This window comes from Equus asinus, chromosome 5 (assembly GCF_041296235.1).
Source record: "Equus asinus isolate D_3611 breed Donkey chromosome 5, EquAss-T2T_v2, whole genome shotgun sequence".
Classification (NCBI taxonomy): domain Eukaryota; kingdom Metazoa; phylum Chordata; class Mammalia; order Perissodactyla; family Equidae; genus Equus; species Equus asinus.
This window is the reverse complement of record NC_091794.1, coordinates 26089509-26113211: the sequence shown is the minus strand read 5'-3', so window position 1 is coordinate 26113211 and position 23703 is coordinate 26089509. Positions and strand designations below refer to the sequence as shown.

The following is a 23703-nucleotide window of genomic DNA, read 5'->3' as shown; positions in this document are numbered from 1 at the left end:
AGAATATATTCTGTACAAATTATACAATGTAATTTTGCTAAACTTAATGAACATGTATTTCTATTTATAAATTGTTTCTGTGTGGTGAACTTGATGTAATCTACACAGAAATCGAAATATATAATGATGTACACCTGAAATCTATATAATGTTATAAACCAATGTTACTGCAATTTAAAAAATAGTTTCTATTTTATATCTACAACCTAAGTTATTAAAATTTACAAGAGCTTAAGAACTTATAAAGATTTTGCTTACTACCAAGTTGAGTTTTTTGATAACTCCATAGTGCTTTAAGGAGGAGCCCATAATATCACTAAAAATGTAATGGCTAACACAATGATGTGGCTGGATCTTCAGAAAGGCAGGTTGCAACATATTCAGCAATGACAACAAAGTCATTTTAGATTAAGGCCGTGTCCAGAGGGCCCAGCTGAATCTCCGGCACGTAGTGTTCAGTTACCTTTTAGCAGCTGAGAAATATAAGATAGATGGGGCAACTCTGCAATTCGCCTGATCTCCGTATATATCCTATATTTATACTGACTTGACTATAGGCCTTTTTTTCCTTTTTTTTTCCTTAAAGATTGGCACCTGAGCTAACAACTGTTGCCAATCTTTTTTTTTTTCTGCTTTATCTCCCCAAATCCCCCCTGGTACATAGTTGTATATCTTAGTTGCAGGTGCTTCTAGTTGTGGCATGTTAGACCTTTTTGAGTAATGCCAATTTAATGGAAGAAAAGGATATTCTGACTGGTAATGTACCTTGAGCTGTGTCTATGTCAGTCCATCAACTGAGTACATAGCTCAGGTAATTATTATAGTCCTTTATCTGAGACGAAGATGCTACTTCTCATGTTAAATTTAATGGCATAAGTACTGTAAATGATGGAAAAAGAAAAAGCAAAAATTAAATAATGGTGAGTCTATATACCGTGTCGCTGCTTATTTCTCTTTCATACTGAACTGGCATGATATAGTTCAGAATAGAAAGCTGGTCTATGGTATCCTCCAGAACTGCAGAGATTCTCAGCACATCTAGAATGAAGAGTGGCTCTGTGATTTCCGGGATGACTTCTACATCGGTTCCTTTGCCTGTTTCTTTTTCTTCTTCCACAGCCCTAGGTGCTTCACCTGTCACTGACATTGTCACCTCAGAATGCCAAACTTTTGGAGGAAGATTTGAGGATTCCAGTCTGTCTCTAAAGAAAGAAGAAAGAAAAATAAATCAGCCACCAAATGTTTAAAAATTACTTAAACTCAAAAGCACAGGCGTCACGTAGATTGGCTCCTGGGAAATCCATATTGTCATATAATATAACCAAGATAAAGAAGAAAAGTCAGAGTTTGTATGTGATTCTGTTAAATACCTCCTAGCAACATTTTGATCAACCAAAGTCAAGCAACTTACTGTTTAATAAAGATATGTAGTCCATGCTATTTGGCTATGCTTAACCAATTTGAATTGAGCCAAAACTAACTTTTTTTCTAGCAACATCTTTAGATGAGAACCAAAAGTATCTGATGATTAGTGAAAAACAGAATGTGGTAGCCAGTCTCCAAAGTGGTCCATAGGATTCTCACCTTCTTGTAGTCATACCCTTTTGCAGTCTCCCCCAAAGTGAATAGGACTACTTAACCTATGTAACCAAAAGGATATTGTGGTTTCCAAAGCTAGGTGATAGAAGACATTGCAGCTTCTCCCTGCTCTCTCCTCTTTCTCACTCTATGGGAAGCCAGCTGCCTGATCATGAGGACACTTAAGCAGCCTGGGGAGAAGTTCATGAAGGTGAGGAATTAAGGCCTCTTGCCAACAGTCAACATCAACCTGCCAGCTCAGTAAATGAGCCATCTTAGAAGTGGATCCTCCAGCCCGAGCCAAGTCTTCAGATGACTGTAGCCCTGGCCAACTTGAACCTTATGAGAAACCCCAAGTCAGAACCATCCAGCTAAGCTGTTCTCGAATTCCTGACCCACAGAAATTGTATGAAATCATAAAATTTTATTTATTTATTTTATTTATTTATTTTTTTGAGGAAGATTAGCCCTGAACTAACTGCTGCCAATCCTCCTCTTTTCACTGAGGAAGACTGGCCCTAAGCTAACATCCGTGCCCATCTTCCTCTCCTTTATATGTGGGACGCCTACCACAGCATGGCTTGTCAAGCGGTGCCATGTCTGCACCCGGGATCTGAACCGGCAAACCCTGGGCCGCTGAAGTGGAACGTGTGCACTTAACCACTGCGCCACCAGGCCGGGGCCGGCCTCAAAATTTTATATTTTAAGTCACCAAGCTTTGGGGTAATCTGTTACACAGCAATAGATACATAATACACAGAAATTTAACATAAGATATAATTTATATATGTATATATATATATGCACACACACAAAATAAATTGGAAATTTTGAACATACTGTTCCATTCTTCTTGAGCTAGTTTTGTTAACATCCATGGTACAATTATAATTTCACAAAAATGCAGTTACCTAAAATGGGAAGAAAACATTGAGATTAGTTTAAGGGAGTGTTGAATGACATTTAAGTTATTTCTATGCCCTTTCATTAAGAGAAAATTAAAGAATTACAAGAGCTGTGGCTTATCCCTTCTTTGTGTTTATTAGAGCAGTCCCAGAGAGGGAAGAACCACTGACATCACGTGGTGCAGGTCTATCAAGTAGTCAGCTTAATTACTGGCAGACAAATGCATCCTTTGAGTCTCTTCTTAAGGTAAATTATTATTCAACATGGTTTTCATATTTTTTAAATTGTATTCTGATTTTTAATTAGCAATCTCTATATAAGAGATGTACTTTTCCACTATTCTGATTACTAAAATATTTAATCAGATCACTCCATTCCCCACATCTACCAAATAACAAAATTTATTGCACCTGGACTTAGAAGACTACTTGAGATCACACTTAGAAAAACTGTATTTATCCTGAAAATCAGCTTAAAATTGCTATCAAGATGTTACCCCTCCTCGTAAACCAAAGTCCTTTCGGCTTAAATGAGCTTTATAATGAGAAACACCCTATGGAGAATTTTGCTCTATACTGAATACATAGTGAATGGAAAGTTTCTAGTGTGATTTTATCCACAATAAAGTGATCCTGAGAAGGGTGGTACAAGCATATCTCATGCAACAAAAATCTCATATGCAAAAATTCAAACATATAAAACAGAATCTTTATGTTAACTGAAAAAAAGACACTCAAAACTAGCCAAATTTTCTGGTGCAACAGCAGTCTTAGGAGGAAATAGTGTGGTGTTAAGAAGATTTTGTTCTCGTTGTGTTGTTTATTTCTCCATTTTTTAGGCTTGGGGCATAGGTAAATGTGCTTCCCAGAGGTAAGGTAGGGGTATGCTTATGCAGTACCCAGTGCTTTCATGCTGTTCCGGCTCCTTATTCCTGAATGCTAGAAACCCAGGAGTCATTCCTGCTTCCTCCTTCATCTTGAGTCAGCATCCCCTCACTCCAAACCATCACCAAGTCCTGTGGATTTTACCTTCTGTTTCCATATCCCCTGACACCATCCTGGACCTAACTGTTGTTTCTTCCTTGAACTACTCCATTGGCCTCCGAAGTGGAAGTGATCTTTTTAAAATGAAAGATTGATCTTTTAAAATTGAAAATCTGATCATATCTCTCCTTAGAAGCCTTCAATGATTTCCCATTGCCTTAGGACAAAAACTAAAACTCTTAACTTGGCCCATAAAGCCTGCATGATCTGGCCCCCTCCGTTCCTCTCCAGATCCATCTGGTACTGCCCTTTTCTTGCTCTCATGGCTCCAGCCTCAGTGGGCTTCTTTCAGTTCTTCTATGGAATCACACTCCCTTCCAACTCAGGGTCTTTGCTGATGCTAGTCCTTCAATGTGAACCACTCTTCCCCTCACCTCTTCACCTTATAAAGTCCAAGTGATCTATTAAGCACGAGCTGAAATCAGTGGCATTTTGCAGCTATCTTCCATTTGCCCCTCTAGATCGAATCTCCACCATTTTCTGTGCCCTGAGAGGCTGACCCATATGGAGTGCATCAACAGAAGATTCCAGAGAGAGGTACAAACTGTAGGAGAGTGAGGTCAGATATTTATTCTCCCAGCTCCACCCGTGCCAGGTCACCAGTGGTTGGCTATGTTTCTCTATCAAAGGCCAAGGCTCCTGTCAGGCAAGCCTCTCCATCTTGCTCTCTCTTGGGAATCAGGTAACTACTTCTTCCTCATATCCCTGGAAACTGCATCACCTCTCTTTTTAAAAAGATATTTTAAAGGTATGCTTTTTTTGGTGAGGAAGATTGGGCCTGAGCTAATATCTGTTGCCAATCTTCCTCTTTTTTTAACTTTTTTCCCTCCCCAAAACCCCAGGACACAGCTGCATATCCTTGTTGCAGTTCATTCTAGTTCTTCTAGAATGTGGGACGCCGCCACAGCATGGCATGATGAGTGGTGTGTAGGTCCATGATCGAGATCCAAATCCACAAACTCCGGGTCACCAAAGTGGAGCATGCAAACTTAACTACTCAGCCACAGGGCCAGCCCCTGCATCATTTCTTATAGTTTCACTCCTGCCTACACCTTTGTAAGCAGATCCTTTATTAAATATTCATCTCTGCCAACCATTTCCTTCCGGGGCAACACTGACTGATACAATGACACACATACATTTTTACATATTGCATATATATGAATATACATACATACAAATCACTGAAACATGTTTCATAAAACAACTTACCCTTAACGTGCGAAACATTCTATTTTTGATTCTATCATATTTTGCTTAAAAAAGTATTATAATCATGATCTACTAATGGGCCAACACCTGAAGTTTGAAAATGCCTTAAATGACACTTCTGCAAGTGACACTTTCCCACCGACTCATCAGGTTGGATCAGGATTCCTCTGTTCAAGCACTGATTGCACTCTTATTTTTAGACAGCTTTCTTCACAATTGTCATGTTTATGTCAGTTTCCCCCACTAGACTGTTAAGTTCCCTGAGAACTGGAATCATGACAAGGATGCTCACTATTGTATCCTAAATTTCAGGCACTGTGCTCAAATAAGTATTTGTAGAATGAATGAACGAATGAACAAAGGAATGAAACTCACACTTAATGTGTTATTCTTCCCAAGAGTACTTACATTTGGATTTCTAGCACATTTAATAGTGGGATTTCTAGTACATTCTCTACTAATGGGATTTCTAGTATATTTCTGGGACACAGAACATTGGATAGGGGAGTGGGCTCTACGGTACATAAACTCTTTCTTGATGTATTTAAGAGAGGATCTGATTTTAAATACCATTTATGTACATCTATTTCATAAAACTTTGGAGTCATCCTTTTCTCTTCCCTCTCTGATTCCTTATCCATCAGCAAATCCTGTCAGCATTACATTGAAAATATATTCAGAATTTCGGTACTCATCACCCCTGTCTACACACCATAATCTCTCATCAGGGTCATTATAACACCCTTCTAATTGATCTTCCTGCTGGTGCTCTTGCTTTCCTTCACCCTCCACACAGTGACCCTGTTAAAACAGAAGTCAGACTGAGTCACTCCTCTGTACAGAAGCCTCAAACGGCTCCCGGTCTCAGAGTAAAAGCCTCCTTTACAGAAGCCTCCCTGCTGAATTTTTCTCCATTGAGAAAGTTTTTCTCACATCGCCTTCTAACGTGCCATTTACTTGCTTATTATCTTGCTCCCCGTACTAAGATGTAAGCTCTATGAGGCGAGAGATTCCTGTTGTTTTGTTTACTGCAGTATCCTTCGAGCTAAGAACAAAGCTTGGTACGTGGCAGTCATTCAATAAACTGTTGAAAAAAATGAATGAACCCATAGGGGAACCCAAATAAATGTGCAATAATTAGGAAATGTAAATCTCTGATGTCTACTAATCTATCTTATTCTAGTCTACAAGTATTTACTGAAGACCTACTATGTGTGGGCACGGGGCTTGGCGCCCCCAAGTTGGTGGGGGCAGCAGAATGAGTTCTTCTTAAAAGGCAGTAAAGTCTTTTCAGGGCAGTCCTCTTCACCGTCGGGGTCAAAAAGAAGGATGGAGGTAAGAACTTAAGTCATTTCTTGAAAAAGACAAAGTAGAAGAAGGAAAGGAGTACAAAAAAAAAAAAAAGAAAGAAAGAAAGAAAAGAAGGAAGAGCTCCTCCTGCTTTCGTGCTCCCGGCCTTTCTCTTCCGAGAATCTCTGTTCGCCTCTTACCTGTGTGGTAAGAGGGAAAGATACCCCCTTGTTGGCGAATCAAATCTGGGGTACTCGACACCGAGGGACAGCAAGCCCTCGGGCTTCCTTTCTGCAGCTACAGCGCCCGACAACCCAGAGACCACGCTAAGGTGTTTCTATGGTAACGGTCAGCCTGGAGGACCTTTTCTCACCCTTTAGCTGGCTACCACGTTGCCTTCCTCTGTTCCAAAGTAATATATGTTGCAGCTTACAAAGATAAAACGACTTAGGGAAAGAATTTTAAGAGTGTTTTTAAATGTGGCTTGTTTCAGTCAGATGACGATTTCTGAGGCCTATTTTTTATTTTTTGGGCGGTCGCGGAAGACGCCTAAACTGGGGGCGGAGCAATGTTTATCCCACAAGGCCACACGACCGGGCCTCGACTTTCTCTTTCCGCCATCTTGGAGGCTGTGGAGGTGAGGGAAGCTCCTGCTGCTGAAGTTTGGGGGCAAATAACTGGGATGGGCTCAATCGTATGCGTCCGCGAGGCCCTGGTGCGGCTCGGAGGCCCTGCCAGTCAATGATTTCTGTGGATTCCAGCAAGAGAGAGGACAGGATGGAGGAGATGTGGGACTGATGGTGCTGGTCCCCTGACGCCCGGAGAACGGGTGCTCCCGTGGTCGGAGTTGCTTCCTGGACCCTAGCGGAGTGGAATAGGTGCACTTTGTCCGTCTGCAGTCCCTTTTTTGAGGCAGTGCCTCCTAAAGTCTGGGTTCTTTTTCTCTTTGCTCGTACTCCGAATCTGGCTCACTACACTCTCCCCTTTCCTCAGCTTTTCCCCCCCCATTCACTGCTTAAAAGTCTTGTTTCTGCATGATTCTCTGACTCCTTGGTCTTCATTTCTTTCTGTTGATCGTGGCATGAGTTTTCTTAGGGCTTCCTTTTGGAGTTTCTAAGAGTTAATTTCTTTTGGAGTCTTGACACTTATTTTCGTCATCATTTTGGAGTTTGCCTAGGTGTCAGGCATTCTCTGAGGTTGGGGTGTCTTGCCAGACCGCGCTTCATGTAGGTGTTGTGGCATCATTACGTCTCCCCACACTCTTAACGTGAAATGCTGATCAAAAAGGAATTTGCCTGTGACAGGTTTAAGAAACGAGAGGGGACTAGGTGGGAAACGGGCCTTGCAAGATTTTAAACTGATTCTGTTTGTTTTAAGGCCTGCCGGAGACAGGACTTCTAAAACGACCAGTATGTCTGGAAGGTACGCGTTTTAAATATCATTGCTTTGTACTTGGAGTTTTTTTTGTTTATGGGGCATGAAGCTAAATGTAAGCTTAAAACTGTTGGGGAAAGAAGAAGGTGTTTGCTGTAGGTGACTTTTGGGTAGGTGTCATTACAAGTCAGTTCGCACTGGTGGTTTGTTGAAGTTAAACGAGATCTTTTAAGAGCTTATGGCTGACGTGTGTTTTGTGTCGTAGGCTGTGGTCCAAGGCCATTTTTGCTGGCTATAAGCGGGGTCTCCGGAACCAGAGGGAGCACACGGCCCTTCTTAAAATTGAAGGTGTTTATGCTCGAGATGAAACTGAATTCTATCTAGGCAAGCGATGTGCTTATGTGTACAAAGCAAAGAAGTAAGTTTATAGTCTTCTCATGCTTTTTGAATTTTGTCTCATTTTCCTATTCAAAGAAGAATAAACAAAAGATGTTGGTAAACTAATTGGTACTGTTGTAGCTTCTACTTGGGGTCTTGGTAGGTCATAGAAGGATGTTACTCCTCTGGGTGGTGTTGGATTTAGGTGTCTTCTGCATTAAAAAAAATTCCAGCTGTTACTTGTTTCAAGGACAGAGCCAATGCCTTGTATTATGATCTTAAGGTTTTTCAGAGCACTTTTTGTGTACCCTAACTCGTTTTGCTGATTCCTCGAAATTATATTTTATATACATGCTTCAAGATGTTATGTCTCTCGAGCATTGATTGTTTCTTAATCCTGGGTTCTTAAACCCATCCCAAACCAGGTAAGATCTCTAGGGACATGCTTTCATCTTTGCCCCGCCTTTCCTCCTGCAAGCAGAGTGATCTTTCAAATTATAAGTCATATAATCTGTACATTGCTCAAACTCCCAACTGGTCCCCATCATGTTTAGTAAAAGCCGAAGTCATTAAGGAGCTCCTAAGCCCCTGTACATTCAGGGCTCCCTGTTTCTACTCTTAACCCAGCCAGCATTCCCCCTTTGGTATCTTCTGCCTTTCCACAAGCCAGGGCCACAGCTTCCTCAGATATTTAACACAGGCTGTTCGCTTATCTTCCAGTCTTTGTTCCAATGTTACCTTCTCAGTGAGGCCTTCCCTGACTGTTTAAAATTCCAAACAAGGGTTAAGTTCGCACAGTCCACTTGTGTGGCCCGGGGTTCGCCGCTTTGGATCCCAGGTGTGGACCTATGTACCACTTGTCAAACCACACTGGTAGCCATCTCATATAAAGTGGAGGAAGATGGGCACAGATGTTAGCTCGGGGCTAATCTTTCTCAAAAAAAAAGTAAAATTGCAAGCAAATTCCTTCCTTTCCCTACACACAAATATCCTCACATTTCTTGTCTCCCTTTCCCCCCCAATATTGTAGCTATTACCATCTGACATTATATATATTTTACTTGTTACTTGAATATCCTCTGAAAGGGATTTATGCTTTGTAAATGGCTGTAGTTTACACAATTACAAAAAATTTCATTTGTATAGGTACTCAAATATTTGTTAAATGATGCCCCCGTCCTGTCCCCTCCCAACCCCCCAAAGTAGTGAACTACAGTTGAGTTGAGAGCCACTGGTCTAGAGGTCGGTCACCTTGAAATTGTGTCACACTATATTGGTTGCCTGGGTTCTCATGCTTTTTTTAAATCTCTTTAAAATCAGCAACACAGTGACTCCTGGTGGCAAACCTAACAAAACCAGAGTAATCTGGGGAAAGGTAACTCGTGCTCATGGAAACAGTGGCATGGTTCGTGCCAAATTCCGAAGTAACCTTCCTGCGAAGGCCATTGGACACAGAATCCGTGTGGTAAGTACAGTTATTAGCAATATGGCACCCAGTTGAGTCAAACTCGGCTCAAGGCTTGGGCTTTGACTCTAAGAACTATTGTGATTATAAAATGTCACCAGTAATGTTGCACAATTATTGGCTACTATGTCAGTGTATCATGGAACATCAGATTCTTGGCATTAGAAGGAAAGTGAAGGCAAAGTATTCAAATGGCTTGTGGCTGGATTTCAGATTTTGTTAAAGCTACCTGGGGGGGAAATCGTATTTAAATGAACAGTTTTCTGGCAAAGATGTTCATTGAGCACTGAAGTAATTTCTAGAAAGTAAAAATTCAACACACCTTTTCCTGGTATAATTCTTAATATTTTCCCATCTCTTCATCATGACAGTCTTGTTAGAAGAGGTGTTATTAGCTTTATTTTATGGAAGAAACCTGATGCTCTTATTTCTAGGTCCCAGGACTTTGGTCTAAGTCTTTGACTCCAGATCCTGTGATTTTCTAAAATAGCTCCTGTTTTCTTTAGTTAGGATTCATTTAGAGTAGACATGGCCATATTCTTGAGGTCCCAGGGTACTTTTTGAACCCTGCTGAGCAGTTGAGATTTCTCATCAGAGCAAGTTTTTACTCTGTTATTAGAAGAAACAAAATTAAATGGACTTTCAGTGCTCCCAGTACTGGTTCTTAATCAAAGCATGTTCACCCAGAAACTGAAGGCTATAAAAACTCAATCCCCCGCCACCAGGGTAAAAGTTGCCATTGGATGCCTTTCAGAAATGAGTAATGGGACAGTGGGAGGAGATTTATCCATATTGTAGTACTTAATAACATTTGTAAATTTGTATGTAACATGATGACATTGTATTCTTTTTTCCTCCCCCAGATGCTGTACCCTTCAAGGATTTAAACTTATTGAAAAGTAAATAAATAAAAGTATGGATTTGTTTTCTTGTATTTTTCTTAAATGGCTTAAAAATCTGTGCCATAAATTCAGCTGCTTTGTGCTCAAATGTGTCGTCATCAGGCATTTTCAGAGTATAAGGAACCCAGAGAGCTACCTGTAATGGTTATTACAGGCATTTAGGCAATAAGAGGGTTTTAGGATAGAATATAAGTTTTCTTTTTTTTCCTTCTCCCCAAAGCCCCCCAATATATAGTTGTATATTCTAGTTGTGAGTGCCTCTGGGTGTGCTGTGTGGGACGCTGCCTCAGCATGGCTCAGTAAGCGGTGCCATGTCCGAGCCGGGGATCCAAACCAGCGAAACCCCAGGCCACCAAAGAGGAGCGTGTGAACTTAACCACTGGGCCATGGGGCTGGCCCCAGAATATAAGTATTTTAATATAAGGCCTTACAGGGTGTGGGAGTGGTACAAGTAAGCTCTGGCTGGGGACACTTGAAAGGAGTAGCTTGTAAGGTCTGTAGTGATGGAGCACTTGAACCTAGCCTCTGAAAAGCTTTTGGACAAATGGAGAAACAGCATATTCAAGGAAGGACCGAAGCCAGAAATTTTAGCCAGTGTAGATACATACCATAGAACTTCCAGATTTCCACATCAAAATGGATCTGTAACTCCTCATAACAGTATATTTCAACTTTGTTACTGAGGTTTATTAAATGTACTGGTAACTGCCCTCATTAGATTGGGAGTCAGTGAAAGAAACAAAATTATCTTGACAATTTCTTAAAGGACCTAACAGTATACATTTATTCAATATAGACTGGTTGGGAAACTTGTGACTTAAAAATCAGAGTTGGGGGGGCCTGCCCCGTGGCTGAGGGGTTGGGTTCGTGCGCTTGGCTTTGGTGGCCTGGGGTTTCGTCGGTTTGGATCCTGGGCTCAGACATGGTGCTGCTCATTGGGCCATGCTGGGGCGGCATCCCACCTGCCACAACCAGAGACACTCAACTACAGTACACAACTCTGTACTGGGGGCGGGAGGTTGGGGAGAAGAAGATGGAAAAAAAGGAAGGGGAAGATTGGCAACGGTTGCTGGCTGAGGTACAAATATTAAAAAAAAAAACCTGTTAAAAATTGTAGTTGGGAGAAATTTAAATGGAGATTATGTTGGTGGTATTTGGCAGCTCATTCAGAAAAGCAGGGATAAGATACCCTTGGGATTTGAGACTGGACAAGCATTCCGGTATATAACACTTGACTGGGAATAATGTGTAAGTTGAAAATGTCAAAATAATGCCACATGCCTAAGAAAAAGTATGTCTGTGGGGGTCAAGATTGCTAGGACGGTATGGCTTTCCTTGGCTCCCTGTTTTAATGTAGTAAAGTGCAGGATTGAGATATTTTAGCATAATATAAAGGAAACTAATCCAGGCTGCAGAATATTTTAAGTCTCAGAATGCTGAAATAAGAGTTTGAACCAAGGTATCAGTTTGTAGTATGTGGTTGTAGATGTTTGATGCAGTAGCAGCTAGTTTTTTTTTTGTTTTTTTTTTTAAGATTTTATTTTTCCTTTTCCTCCCCAAAGCCCCCCGGTACATAGTTGTGTATTTTTAGTTGTGGGTCCTTCCAATTGTGGCATGTGGGATGCCGCCCCAGCGTGGCTTGATGAGCGGTGCCGTGTCCACGCCCAGGATCCGAACCAGCGAAACCCTGGGCCACCAAGGCAGAGCTTGCAAACTTAACCTCGGCCACAGGGCTGGCCCCAGCTAGTCTTTTTTATTAACCAATAAATCTTGACATTCTATGGAAAATGTCAACAGGAAAAGGAGTTTGCCAAACTAAAGCTCTTTTACAGTTTTTTATTTGGGTTCTCAAAAGCAGGTGCTAAACAATCAGCATGCTAAAAATGTATTGGGAGGGAGGGAGAAAGACTAGAAGAAGAGGATGTAGGAAAGGATTGCGTACTAATAGCATGTGGCAGTTCTAAGGTTTGCTAAGTCCAGTGGTCCTCAAGCCAAAGTTGCTGTTGGAAGAGTCCCATGTTTCACAGAAATGGGCTTGTGTTTCTACTGCCAATCTCATTTTGCTGGCAGCAACCCTTGGGAAGTATGGCTTCAAGGCAAACGAGGTGGAGGGTGAGGAGAAGCAGCTTGGGGCCATTGGTCAATTAGGCTGTCTTCTCTAGCTCTGTGTGTTCAGGTCACCACAAGGTGAAATTTGGTTATTAGAACCTGAAAGATAATGAACTTGTAAAATCTAGGGTCAATGGCAGAAAGTGCCAATCTCAGACCTACTACAGTGAGATTTATCCCCCTTCAAAAAACAGCCAAAGTGGGGCTGGGCCCGAGGCCGAGTGGTTAAGTTCGCATGCTCCGCTTTGGCGGCCCAGGGCTTGGCTGGTTAGAGTCCTGGGCAAGGACATGGCACTGCTCATTGGGCCATGCTGGGGCTGCGACCCATATGCCACAGCTAGAAGGACTCACAACTAAAAATACACAACTATGTACCGGGGGGCTTTGGGGAGAAAAAGGAAAAATAAAATCTTTAAAAAAAAAAAACGAGCCAAAATAAACAAAAGTACCTGCTTTTCTGTGCCAGTTAGGCAGATGTATCACTACTCTTAAAGAAGTCATTTGAGGAACCATTCAACTGGGTTATTTACTGTGACTGAAATCTTGTGGGGAACAATTGGAATGTAAGTCCAGAAAACTAAGAAATGTCAGATTATTGCAAGGTCTTGTGTACTGTACTAAGGATTTTAGACATTATTCTTGTATGTAATAAAGTGTCATTGAAGAACTTGATTAACAGGGATGAGCAAATTCATTTTAGAAAGATCTCAGTAGCAACTTGGCATAAACTTAAGGAAGAGAAAGCCAGGTAGGCTTTGCAGTTTTTTTTTTCTTTTTTTTTTTTTAGATTTTATTTTTTTCCTTCTCCCCAAAGCCCCCTGGTACATAGTGGTATATATATTTTTTTTAGTTGTGGGTCCTTCTAGTTGTAGCATGTGGGATGCTGCCTCAGCATGGCTTGATGAGTGGTGCCATGTTGGCACCCAGCATCTGAACCCGTGAAACCCTGGGCCACCAAAGCGGAGCATGCGAACTTAATCACTCAGCCACGGGGCGGCCCCGGGCTTTGCAGTTTTAAACTCAAGATTTTTGAGCACTGAAATAGAGCAGACTCCATAAACATTAACAGAATTTTAAAGCCAATTAATTGTGGAGAGGAGTCTTCAAGGGTAACATGTTCCTAGCTTTCGTTGCTGGGTAATAGTGCATTTAGAACGTTGGGGAACCAGGAGATGGTTTTGTGGCGGGAAAAGTGATGAGTTTGAGGAAGCTGGAGGATGCTCAGCTGTGAACATGTCCAGAAAGGCAAATGGGTATTCAAGTCTGGATTAGGCATATAGAGGAGAGGAAAGAATCCCCAAGGCCTGTCACTTTTGTAGGAGTTCGGTGAATGTGTGGTATTCTGGGTGGGATAGATGATGGTAGGAGAACAATGGGAGTGGATGAAGAAGTGGTAGGCATTTGGACAAAGCAGGGAAGACAAGACAGAATCCTTAGGATAACTTAAGTGCAGTGGCAAACAACCCTTACTGGCAAATTCATCCTCTTTTCCACTGATGTCATGCAGCACTTGTAGAGGAGAGGGTTCCTTATGCTCTTCTGCTCCCTTAATGAGGTTTGGTCAGTGCAAAGGTAGTCCTCAAGCCAAAGTTACAATTGAAGGAGTCTCATGTTTCACAAATGCGCTTGAATGGCTAGCAGACCATTCAAACAGCCTATCTCCGCGATGACAGTATTGTTAGACCTAGGAACTTGAAGGTAACTGGTGCTTTTCTTTGTTTTAAATTCACAATTTCTTTGTGGTCGTGTAGTGGAAAGAGCACATGTTCTGAAAGTGATAAATTTGCTTTGGAATCCCAACTTCCACTAATTGTGGGATGATAGACACGTTATCTAATGAGTCTACTCACTTGTAAAATGCCCACCCTTTTATTATTTGAGTACATGATCTTCACCAATGAATTGTAAATTCTTGGGGATTTTCTATACTTTCCTACCCCTATAGTTTCTAGTATAGCAATTTACAATATTGAATTCATGCTGAATGACTATTCCAGCTCTGTGCTTTCAGTTCCTAGTTTTAATTCTTTGTTTCATGTGCCACAAGGAGATTTGTCCCAGTTTTCAATTTTTTATAGTTCTTCACAGCTCAGTTTTGGAGGTAGTTTCCTTAATTGCAAGGGTCCACCCAATCTCTTTCTAGGTTAATGCAGTTGCAAGTCGGCTTTTACAGAAGTTAAGGGATGGGGTTGGATAGTAAAGGACACATCATTGATTTTATGGGAAATGACTTTAGTTAAGAAAAAAATGGGCCTAAAATTGGTGAGTCAGGCTAGAGTAAAAATGGAAATTATATTCCATTCGCATTTTATACAGAAAGCTACACCATAAAAGGTTCAGCAGTTTATATGTCTTGTCTAAGCCACCTGGCATCTAGTGGGTGCATATCTTTTCCATGAAAAACAATTAGACTGAAAAACTGCCTCAGTAAAGACACGACCCACATACCACTAACCCATTGCCGTCAACATCCACTAATCTTCCCACAGCCGAACTCACGTGGGCCACTAAACCGCATTTATTGGCCGGCTTCGCGCAATGAGACACGATGGACGTGATGCAGCTCTCATCTTCCGCGGTGAGCTTCTTATGGTGACGCTAGCCAATCGAAAAGCATCTTTCCGCCGGCTGGTCCCTCCACCCGCCCCGAGCGGCGAGGGGCGGGGCTGGCGCCGAGCGCGGAGGTGTCGCGTACTCCATGGTAACGACGCTCGGCCCAAAGATGGCGGCCGAGTGGGGTGAAGGAACGGGCTTCTCGGGTTCAGGCCCGGGCCCTGACTGCGGGCGCTGGAGAGGTTCTTTGTGGGTCCGAGGCGTCTTACTCCTGTTGGGCGGGCTCTGGGCAAGCGCCACATCTATTCCTGTCTCCTTGGGCAGTTCCCCTCCCTGCCAGCACCACGTCCCCTCTGACACTGAGGTAGGGCGACGGAGGGACGGGAGCGGGCCCTAAGAGGGTAAAGTAATACGGGAGGCGGTGGCCTAGAGGGTAGTGATTGGAACAAGGTGTACTGGAAGAGAAAGCGAAAGTGGTCCAGAGACTGAACTCTTAGAGGTTTGAGAGCCGCTTTCAACTCCCTTTCTGCACTCAGCAAAGTGTCTGAGTTAGGCACTCAGAACATCACTTTCTTGTGCGGGGGGTTGTGCCCGTAGTTCTAGAGTAGTGGTTTTCAAACTTGAGTGTGCATCAGAATCACCTGAAGGACTTGTTAAAACACAGACTGCTGCCCCACTTCCCCACTTTCTAACTCTAGGTCTGGGATAATTCCCCAAATTCCCAGACAGTTGGTGATGCTGCTTGTCCAAGGACCACACTTTGGCAACCACTGATCTAAAGGTTTGGGAAGGAACTGACAGAAGAGCCAGACAAGGGCGTTGGAGGGATATTGGGGGTTCTCTGGAGATAAAATACAGGTTTATTTTCAAGTTAGTTTATCACAGTGCTTGCTTTACCCTGTTCTCCTGCCCTGGAAGTGCCTGCTCCCTTCCCACACTAAATTTAGTTTTTCTCCCTGTCTGAATTCTTTGTCTCACTTTAAGTTCCCTAACCTTAAGACAGCCTGCTGAAACCACCCCAGCAAAATGCTCTTTGCATTTCTTAGTAGTTCTATCTGTACTCTCTTCTGGCATTCAACCAAGTACTGATATGTGGTGATGGCTTATTTTTCAGGCATGTCTTGCCTTTGTAGTTAAATTGTAATGTTCCCTGGGATAAGATTTGTGTGTTATACTTGGATTCCTCCGTCGTACTTAGCTCAGAGGAGGGCCCACAATAATCACTATTCTTTGAGGAAAGGAGACCAGTACCTGGGGCAGGGCTGCATGTTATGATTGGTTTTATAATTTGTCTTATTACTTTATCAAGAAAGATTAACTTAGAAATTTTCATTTCAGCCCAGAAATCTCATTTTTTGTGGTAATTTCCAAAAAATTCTATGCATACTGTTCATAACCATATGTGCCAAAATACTGTTTGGGGTTTGTAGCTGTATTACAGCTTTTATCATGACATTGCATTTTGGCTGAATTATTTTGTTTTTATAATCTCTTAGCAACTTCTAAATTTATAATACAATATTGTTGCCTGTAATCACTATTCTGTGCATTAGTCTCCAGGACATACTTATCTACTGGTTGCAAGTTGGTAGTACCCTTAAACAACATATTTCCAATCCCCCCCCATGATGAATTCTTTTTAAAACACATCCCCACAAAGCCCTATACATCCCTCTTTGATTTTAGGTTAAAATAAGAAAGTAGTGCAAAGAACTGCAAAATCTCTGTGCTAGAAGGAACTTTAATAGCTGTTTTCTTCTAGTGTTGATTGCCAGTGTACAAATCTCCAAATTATATTTGAATATCTCCACGGATGGGGAAATTATCTCTAGAGGCAGCCCCTTTGCTTTTTGAGATCACCATTGTTAAAGTTCTTCTTTTTATAGAGCTGAAAAGTCTTCCTGAAACTTTCACCCACTATTCCTATTTATGCCTCTTGGCTGAACGAACTCAGTAGTAATAATGCTTCAGATATTAAAAGCAAGCTATTAAGTTCTTGAGAGTTCTCATCCCTAGTAAATTTTCCTAGTTCCTCGTGGAGGATGTAATAGCAAGTCCTCCTAACCATTTTCTTTGCTTTAACCTGCATACAAAGTAAAGGCAAAAAATATTCATTGTACTCATATTAGTGACTGCACCTCTGTTAAATGCTTCGGGAAATTACAGTAACTTTTTTTTTTGGTGGTGGTGGGGCAGTACAAAACATTTTGACTCTTTTAACTTGTTTTAAGCTAAAAGCTCTAAGCTTTGATTTGTTTTTACTTTTTATTATGTAAATTAAAACAAATCCAAAACCACAATAGTATAATGAATTCCCATGGACCCATCACCCGGCTTCAACACTTAACAATAATATTCTGTCATTCTTGTTTCAAATATATTTCCACCCATTCCCCATCCTCCTACTTGTTATTGTTACTTTTAAAAGTTTTTTTGGTAAAATTTACGTGTATTGAAATGCAACAAATGCAGTCATGTACGTCATATAAAACCCACAACCCTATCACAATAAAGAACATTTCCATGTCTCTAGAAAATTCTCTTCTATACTTTGCCAGTCAGTCCCTTCCATCCACCCCAGGCAACTATTGTTCTGATTTTTTTTTTTTTTACATTAGATTAGTTTTGCCTGTTCTAGAACGTAGTTTATATAAAAGGAACTATATAGTATACACTGTTATATGGTAGATTACATTGAATTTTCCCAGAGTAAGTCAACCTTGCATTTTGGGGATAAAGCCTACTTGGTCGTGATGTATTATCCTTATTATATACCTCTGAATTCAGTTTGCTAATAAATTGTGAAGGATTTTTGCATCTATGTTTATGAGTGATATTGGTTATAATTTCCTTTTTTAGTGAAGTTTTTGTTAGCTTTTTGTTATCAGAATTATACTGACTGGCCTCATATAATGAGTTGAGAAGTGTTCCATCCTCTTGTATTTCTAAAAATTTGTATAAAATTGAAATCATTTCTCCCTTAAATGTTTGGTATAATTCATAATTGAAACCATCTGGGCCTGGATTTTTCTTTGTAGAGATTTTTTTAATACCTTTATTGAACTATAATTTGTATACCATGAAATTCACCCACTGAAGTGTCCAATTCAATGATTTTTAATAAATTTACAGAGTTGTGCAACCTTCACCACAATCCAGTTTTAGAACATTTCCATTACCCCGGATCCTTTGTGTCCATTTGTAGTCAATCCCTGTTTTCATTTCTGGCCCCTAGCAACGACTATGTAGGGAGATAAATGCAATTTCTCTGATACGAGTCTATTCATATTTTCTGTTTGATCTTGTGTCAGTCTTGGTAACTTTTGTTTTTCAAGGACTTTATTTCATCTGAACTGTTAAATCTCTTGGCATAAAGTTCATAATTTATCCTTTTGAAGTCTGTAGAATCTGTAGTTATATCTATTCTTTCATTTCTAATGTAATAATTTGTGTTTATTCTGTTTTATGCTAGTCTGTTCTTGCTAGGGGGTTATTAATTTTATTAATCACTTTAAATAACCAACTGTTTGCTTGGTTGGTTATTTAAAAAATTACTGTTGGTAATTCTCTTAAATGATTGTTTTTTATTTCATTGTTTTCTATTCTTTGTTATTTCCTCTTTCTACTTATTGTGGATTTACTTTGCTCGTATTGTCAGGTGGAAGCATAGATCATTGTTTTTGAGCCTTTTTTCCTTTCTTATATAAACATTCAAAGATATAAATTTCTAAGTACGACTTTAGCTCAACAGCACAGATTTTGATACATTGTATTTTAATTATCATTTAGTTCAAAGTGTATTTATTTTCCCTGGTAATTTTTTCTTTGGTCCATGAATTATTAAAAATATTTAAAATGTAATTTCTAAATATTTGATCCTTTTCTAGATGTTATTGTTATTGATTTCTAATTTACAGAGTATTTTCTGTAAGATTTCAGTCCTTTGAAATTTGAGATTGTTTTATTTATACCTCAACATATGCTCTATTCTGTTTAACTTTTCATGTGTACTTGTAAAAATATATATATTCTATAGTTATTGAGTGTAGGTTTCTATACGTGTCAATAAGGTGAGGTGATTGATAGTGTACTTCAGATTTTCTATATTCTTACACGTTTTTGTCTAGTCGTCAGAATCTTAAAAATCTCTTAAGATTGTAAATTTGTCTTTCTTCCTTTAGTTCTGTCAGTTTTTGCTTCATGGGTTTTGAATCTGTTGTTAGGTGCATTCACATTTATACTTATATCTTTCTGATGTATTAACACTTTATCATAAAATGTTACTCTTTATTTCGGGTGATACTCCCTGTCTTGAAGTCTGTTTTGTCTGACGTTAATATAGCCATTTTAGCTTGCTTATGATTAGAGCTTACTTGATATATCTCTTTTCATCCTTTCACATTTAACCTATCTGTGGGTCGGGGGAGATGTACATGTATGTTTGCTTTAGGGATTACAATGTATATCTTTTGCCTATTAAAAATATTTAATGTTAATATTGCCTTATCATACTGACTAAAACCTCTAATATGATGTGGAATAAGAGTGCTGAGGGGCCAGCCTGGTAGCGCAGCGGTTAAGTGCACATGTTCTGCTTCGGAAGCCTGGGGTTCGCCACTTCGGATCCTGGGTGTGGACATGACTTGTCAAGCCATGCTGTGGCAGGCATCCCACATATAAAGTAGAGGAAGATGGGCATGGATGTTAGCTCAGGGCCAGCCATCCTCAGCAAAAAGAGGAGGATTGGTGGCAGATGTTAGCTCAGAGCTAATCTTCCTTAAAAAAAAAGAAAAAGAATGCTGAGAGTAGACATCTTTGCATTGCTCCTGATCTTAGGAGAAAGCAGTGTTCCACTAGTAAGAATATTGCTTGTAGACTTTTTCTAGATGTGCTTTATGAGGTTAAGAAAATTACCTTCTATTCCTAGCTTACTGATAGTTTTTATTATGATTGGATGCTCAATTTTATTAAATGTCTTTTCTGCATCAATTGATATAATCATCTAGCTTTTCTTCTTTACTGTGTTGATATTGTGAATTATATTGTTTGATCTTTTTTGAATGATGAACTAGCCTTGCATTCCTGAGATAAAAGCTCCACTTGGTCATGATGTATTACCCTTTTTCCATTTTGCTGGATTTTATTTGCTAATATTTTGTTGATGATTTTGCGTATATATTCATAAGAGATATGGGTCTGTGTGTTGTTTTTTTTTAATTCAGTAAGTTTGTTGGGTTTGGCATTAGGGTAATGTTGGCCTCATAGAATGAGTTAAGAAATATTCCTTCCTATTTTTTTCCAGGAAGAGTTTGCATACATCAGTGTTGTTTCTTCCTGGTTAGTAGAATTCATGAGTGAAGCCATCTGAGCCTGGAAATTTCTTTATTGGAGAGTTGTAAACTATTTTTTTAATAGATACTAGAACTATCTATTTTTAACAGATAATAGAACTCATTTTTTAAATAGATATTGGGCTATTCACATCATTTTTTCTTGGTTGTGTTTTGGTAAGTTATTCTTTCAAAGAATTTCATTTTGTTGAAGCTGTCAAATTTATGGACATAACGTTTTTCTTGATATTCTCTTTTGATCTTTTAAATGTCTGTAATTGATTCTGATAATCAATTCCAATGTATGAGGGTTTTCCCACACACCACCAAGCAACTCTGATACCAGCTGGGTGTCCTATAGTTCAACTCAGTTCTGACACTGTCTGCACAGAGATGGCATTGGATTCCATAGATTAAGTGTTCGGTCGTACAAGGCTGCCCCTCCCATTTCAGATGCCAATCCCAAGTCCAGGTTGTCACCTGAGCTTCTGACTGAATGGCTATTGGAGTTTCCAACAACACCCTTTATGGGTTCCATTACTTTACCAGAGCAGCTCACAAAACTCAGAGAAAGAATTTACTTACTAAATTACTAGCTTATTATAAAAGGATATAACTCAAGAACAATAAGATGGAAGTGATGTATTAATAGGATAAAGTATGAAGAAAGGGTAAGGAGCTTCCATGCTCTCTGAGCAGACCACTTTTCCTGAATCTCCATGTGTTCACCAACTCAGAAGCTCTCTAGACCTCATCCTCTTGGGTTTTATGGAGGCTTCATTACGTGGACATGGTTGATTAAATCATTGGTCATTGGTGATTGAATTCAATCTCCAGCCTCTCTCTCCTCCTGGGTGGGGGTGAGGAGAAGGTACGGGCACTGAAAGCTCCAACCCTCTAATCACATGGTTGGCTCCACTGGCAACCAGTTCACATCCTTATGTGCTTTCCAAAAGCCACCTCAGTAACATAGCAAAAGACTCTTTTATCACTCTCATCACGTAGGAAATTGCAAGGGTCTTAGGAGCTCTGTGCCAGAAATGGGATAAAGACCAAATATATGTTTCTTACTTTAAATCACAATATCACAGTCTGTAAAGTCTGTAGTGACGTATCCTGTTTTATTCTTGATATTGGTACAGTCATATCTCAGAGAGAGCACAGGTTTGGTTCCAGACCACTGCAATAAAGCAAATATTTCAGTAAAGCAAGTGACACAAGTTTTTTGGTTTCCCAGTGTATATGAAAGTTATGTTTATACTATACTGCATTCTATTAAGTGTGCAATAGCGTTGTGTCCAGCAAAAACAATGTACATATCTTAATTGAAAAATACCTTATTGCTAAAAATTATCTGAGACTTCAGGCCATAGTAATTTTTTTGCTGGTGGAGGGTCTTGCCTTGATGTTGATGGCTGCTGACTTATCAGGGTGGTGGTGGCTGAAGGTTGTGGTGGATGGGGTAGTTTCTTAAAATAAGACAACAGTGAAGTTTGTTACATCAATTGACTCTTCCTTCCATGCATGATTTCTCTGTAGCATGTGATGCTATTTGATAGCATTTTACCCATAGCAGAACTTCTTTCAAAATTGGAGTCAATTCTCTCAAACTCTGCCTCTGCTTTATCAATTAAGTTTATGTAATATTGTAAATCCTTTGTTGTCATTTCAACAATCTTCATAGTTTCTTCACCAAGAGTAGATTCCATCTCAAGAAACTGCTTTGCTCATCCATAAGAAGCAATTCCTCATCTGTTAAAGTTTTATCATGAGATTGCAGCAATTTAGGCTTCACTTCTAATTCTATTTCTCTTGCTGTTTCCACCACATGTACATTTACTTCCTCCACCAAAGTCTTGAACCCCTCAAAGTCATCCATGAGGCTTGGAATCAACTTCTTCCAGATTCCTATTAATGCTGATATTTTGACCTCTTCCCATGAATCACCGATATTCTTAATGGCATCTAGAATGTTAAATCCTTTCCAGAAGGTTTTCAATTTACTTTGCCAAGATCCATCAGAGAAGTCACCATCTATGGCAGCTATAGCCTTATGAAATGTATTTCTTAAATAAGCCTTGAAAGTTGGAATTACCCCTTGATCCATGGGCTGCAGAATGGATATTGTGTTAGCAAGCATGAAAACAACATTAATCTCATTGTACATCTCCCTCAGAGCCCTTGGGTGACCAGGTGCATTGTCAGTGAGCAGTAATATTTTGAAAGCAATCTTCTGAGCAGTAGGCTCAGCAGTGGGCTTAAAATATTCAGTAAACCATGTTGTAACAGATGTGCTGTCATCCAGGCTTTGTTGTTCCATTTACAGAGCACAGGCAAAGTATATTTAGCATAATTCATAAGGGCCCTTGGATTTTTAGAAGGATAAGTGAGTATTGGCTTCAACTTAAAGTCACGAACTGCATTAGGCCCAAACAAAAGAGTCAGCCTGTCCTTTGAAGCTAAGAAACCAGACCTTGACTTTTCTTCTCCAGCTATGAAAGTCCTAAATGGCATCTCCTTCTGATATAAGGCTGTTTTATCTACATTGATGATCTGTTATTTGGCGTAGCCACCTTCATTAATTATCTTGGTTAGATCTTCTGGATAACTTGCTGCAGCTCCTACGTCAACGCTTGCTCCTTCACCTTGCTCTTTTATGTTGTGGAAATGGCTTCTTTCCTTATGCCTCGTGAACCAACTTCTGCTAGCTTCAAACTTTTCTTCTGCAGCTTCCTTACCTTTCTCAGCCTTCATAGAATTGAAAAGAATTAGGGCCTTGCTCTGGGTTAGACTTTGGCTTAAAGGAATGTGGTGGCTGGTTTGATCTTCTATCTAGACCACTAAAACTTTTTCCATATCAGCAATAAGGCTGTTCCACTTTCTTATCATGTATTTGCTGGAGTATCACTTTTAATTTTCTTGAAGAACTTTTCCTTTGCATTCACAGCTTGGTTAACTGTTTGGTGCAAGAGGCCTACCTTTCGGCCTGTCTTGGTTTTCAGCATATCTTGCTTTTGACATGCGTTACTCACTAGGCTTAATCATTTTTAGCTTTTGATTTAAAGTGACAGACCTGCAACTCTTTTCACTTGAACACTTAGAGGCCATTGTAGGGTTACTAACTGGCTTAATGTCAATATTGTTGTGTCTCAAGGAACAGGGAGGCCTGAGGAGAGGGAGAGAGATGGAGGAATGACCAGTGGTGGAGCAGTCAGAATATACACAACATTTATTGATTATTTGCCATCTTTTTTGGGTGCAGTTTGTGGCACCTCCAAAACAATTACAATGGTAACATCAAAGATCACTGATTATAGATCACCATAACAAATATAATAATATGAAAAAGTTTTAAATATTTTGAGAATTATCAAAATGTGACACAGAGACATGAAGTGAGCAAATGCTTTTGGAAAAATGGCGCTAATAGACTTGCTCCCTACAGGATTGTCACAAACCATCAATTTCTAAAAAACACAATATCTACAAAGCACAATAAAACGAGATATGTCTGTAATTGGTGTCCTCTCTCTCTGTCACTCTGCTTAAAAGTTTATCAATTG

General features: G+C 40.0%; 3 protein-coding genes across 6 annotated transcripts in view; 2 read left to right on the top strand and 1 right to left on the bottom strand.

The window, feature by feature from the left end:
- The window catches only part of IQCG (IQ motif containing G), a 44116-nt gene extending 37746 nt beyond the window's left edge, over nt 1-6370 (bottom strand). The window contains exons 1-3 of one of the 2 annotated variants that reach the window (XM_014830690.3): nt 6230-6370; nt 2419-2489; nt 935-1202 (exon numbers count right to left, since the gene is read on the bottom strand). In XM_014830690.3, coding sequence (XP_014686176.2) covers nt 935-1202; nt 2419-2456 — 306 coding nt within the window. In that variant the 5' untranslated portion in view covers nt 2457-2489; nt 6230-6370. Of the gene's footprint in view, nt 1-934; nt 1203-2418; nt 2490-5948 lie in introns of both variants that reach the window. The other variant, XM_070509042.1, reaches the window with a different exon arrangement.
- Nucleotides 6371-6559: 189 nt separating this feature from the next.
- Nucleotides 6560-10171, top strand: RPL35A (ribosomal protein L35a). Of its 2 annotated transcripts, none has more exons than XM_014830711.3 (5): nt 6560-6666; nt 7407-7451; nt 7669-7821; nt 9102-9246; nt 10110-10171. In XM_014830711.3, exons 2-5 carry the CDS (start codon nt 7441-7443, stop codon nt 10131-10133), a joined length of 333 nt encoding a protein of 110 aa, XP_014686197.1. In that variant the 5' UTR covers nt 6560-6666; nt 7407-7440; the 3' UTR covers nt 10134-10171. The 2 variants fall into 2 exon arrangements, with proteins under 2 accessions (XP_014686197.1, XP_014686198.1); XM_014830712.3 differs by having other exon boundaries at nt 6625-6907.
- Nucleotides 10172-14739: 4568 nt separating this feature from the next.
- LMLN (leishmanolysin like peptidase) overlaps nt 14740-23703 on the top strand; it is a 75083-nt gene continuing 66119 nt past the window's right edge. Inside the window, exon 1 of one of the 2 annotated variants that reach the window (XM_044771414.2) lies at nt 14740-14835. In XM_044771414.2, coding sequence (XP_044627349.1) covers nt 14806-14835 — 30 coding nt within the window. In that variant the 5' untranslated portion in view covers nt 14740-14805. Of the gene's footprint in view, nt 14836-14925; nt 15175-23703 lie in introns of those variants that run through there. The other variant, XM_044771411.2, reaches the window with a different exon arrangement.

What these genes read in the sequence shown, in the direction of transcription:
- RPL35A (XM_014830711.3), top strand. An exon ending in TATGTGTACAAAGCAAAGAA is followed by an intron (nt 7,822 to 9,101) that starts GTAAGTTTATAG and finishes CTTTAAAATCAG; the next exon opens with CAACACAGTGACTCCTGGTG. An exon ending in TTGGACACAGAATCCGTGTG is followed by an intron (nt 9,247 to 10,109) that starts GTAAGTACAGTT and finishes TTCCTCCCCCAG; the next exon opens with ATGCTGTACCCTTCAAGGAT.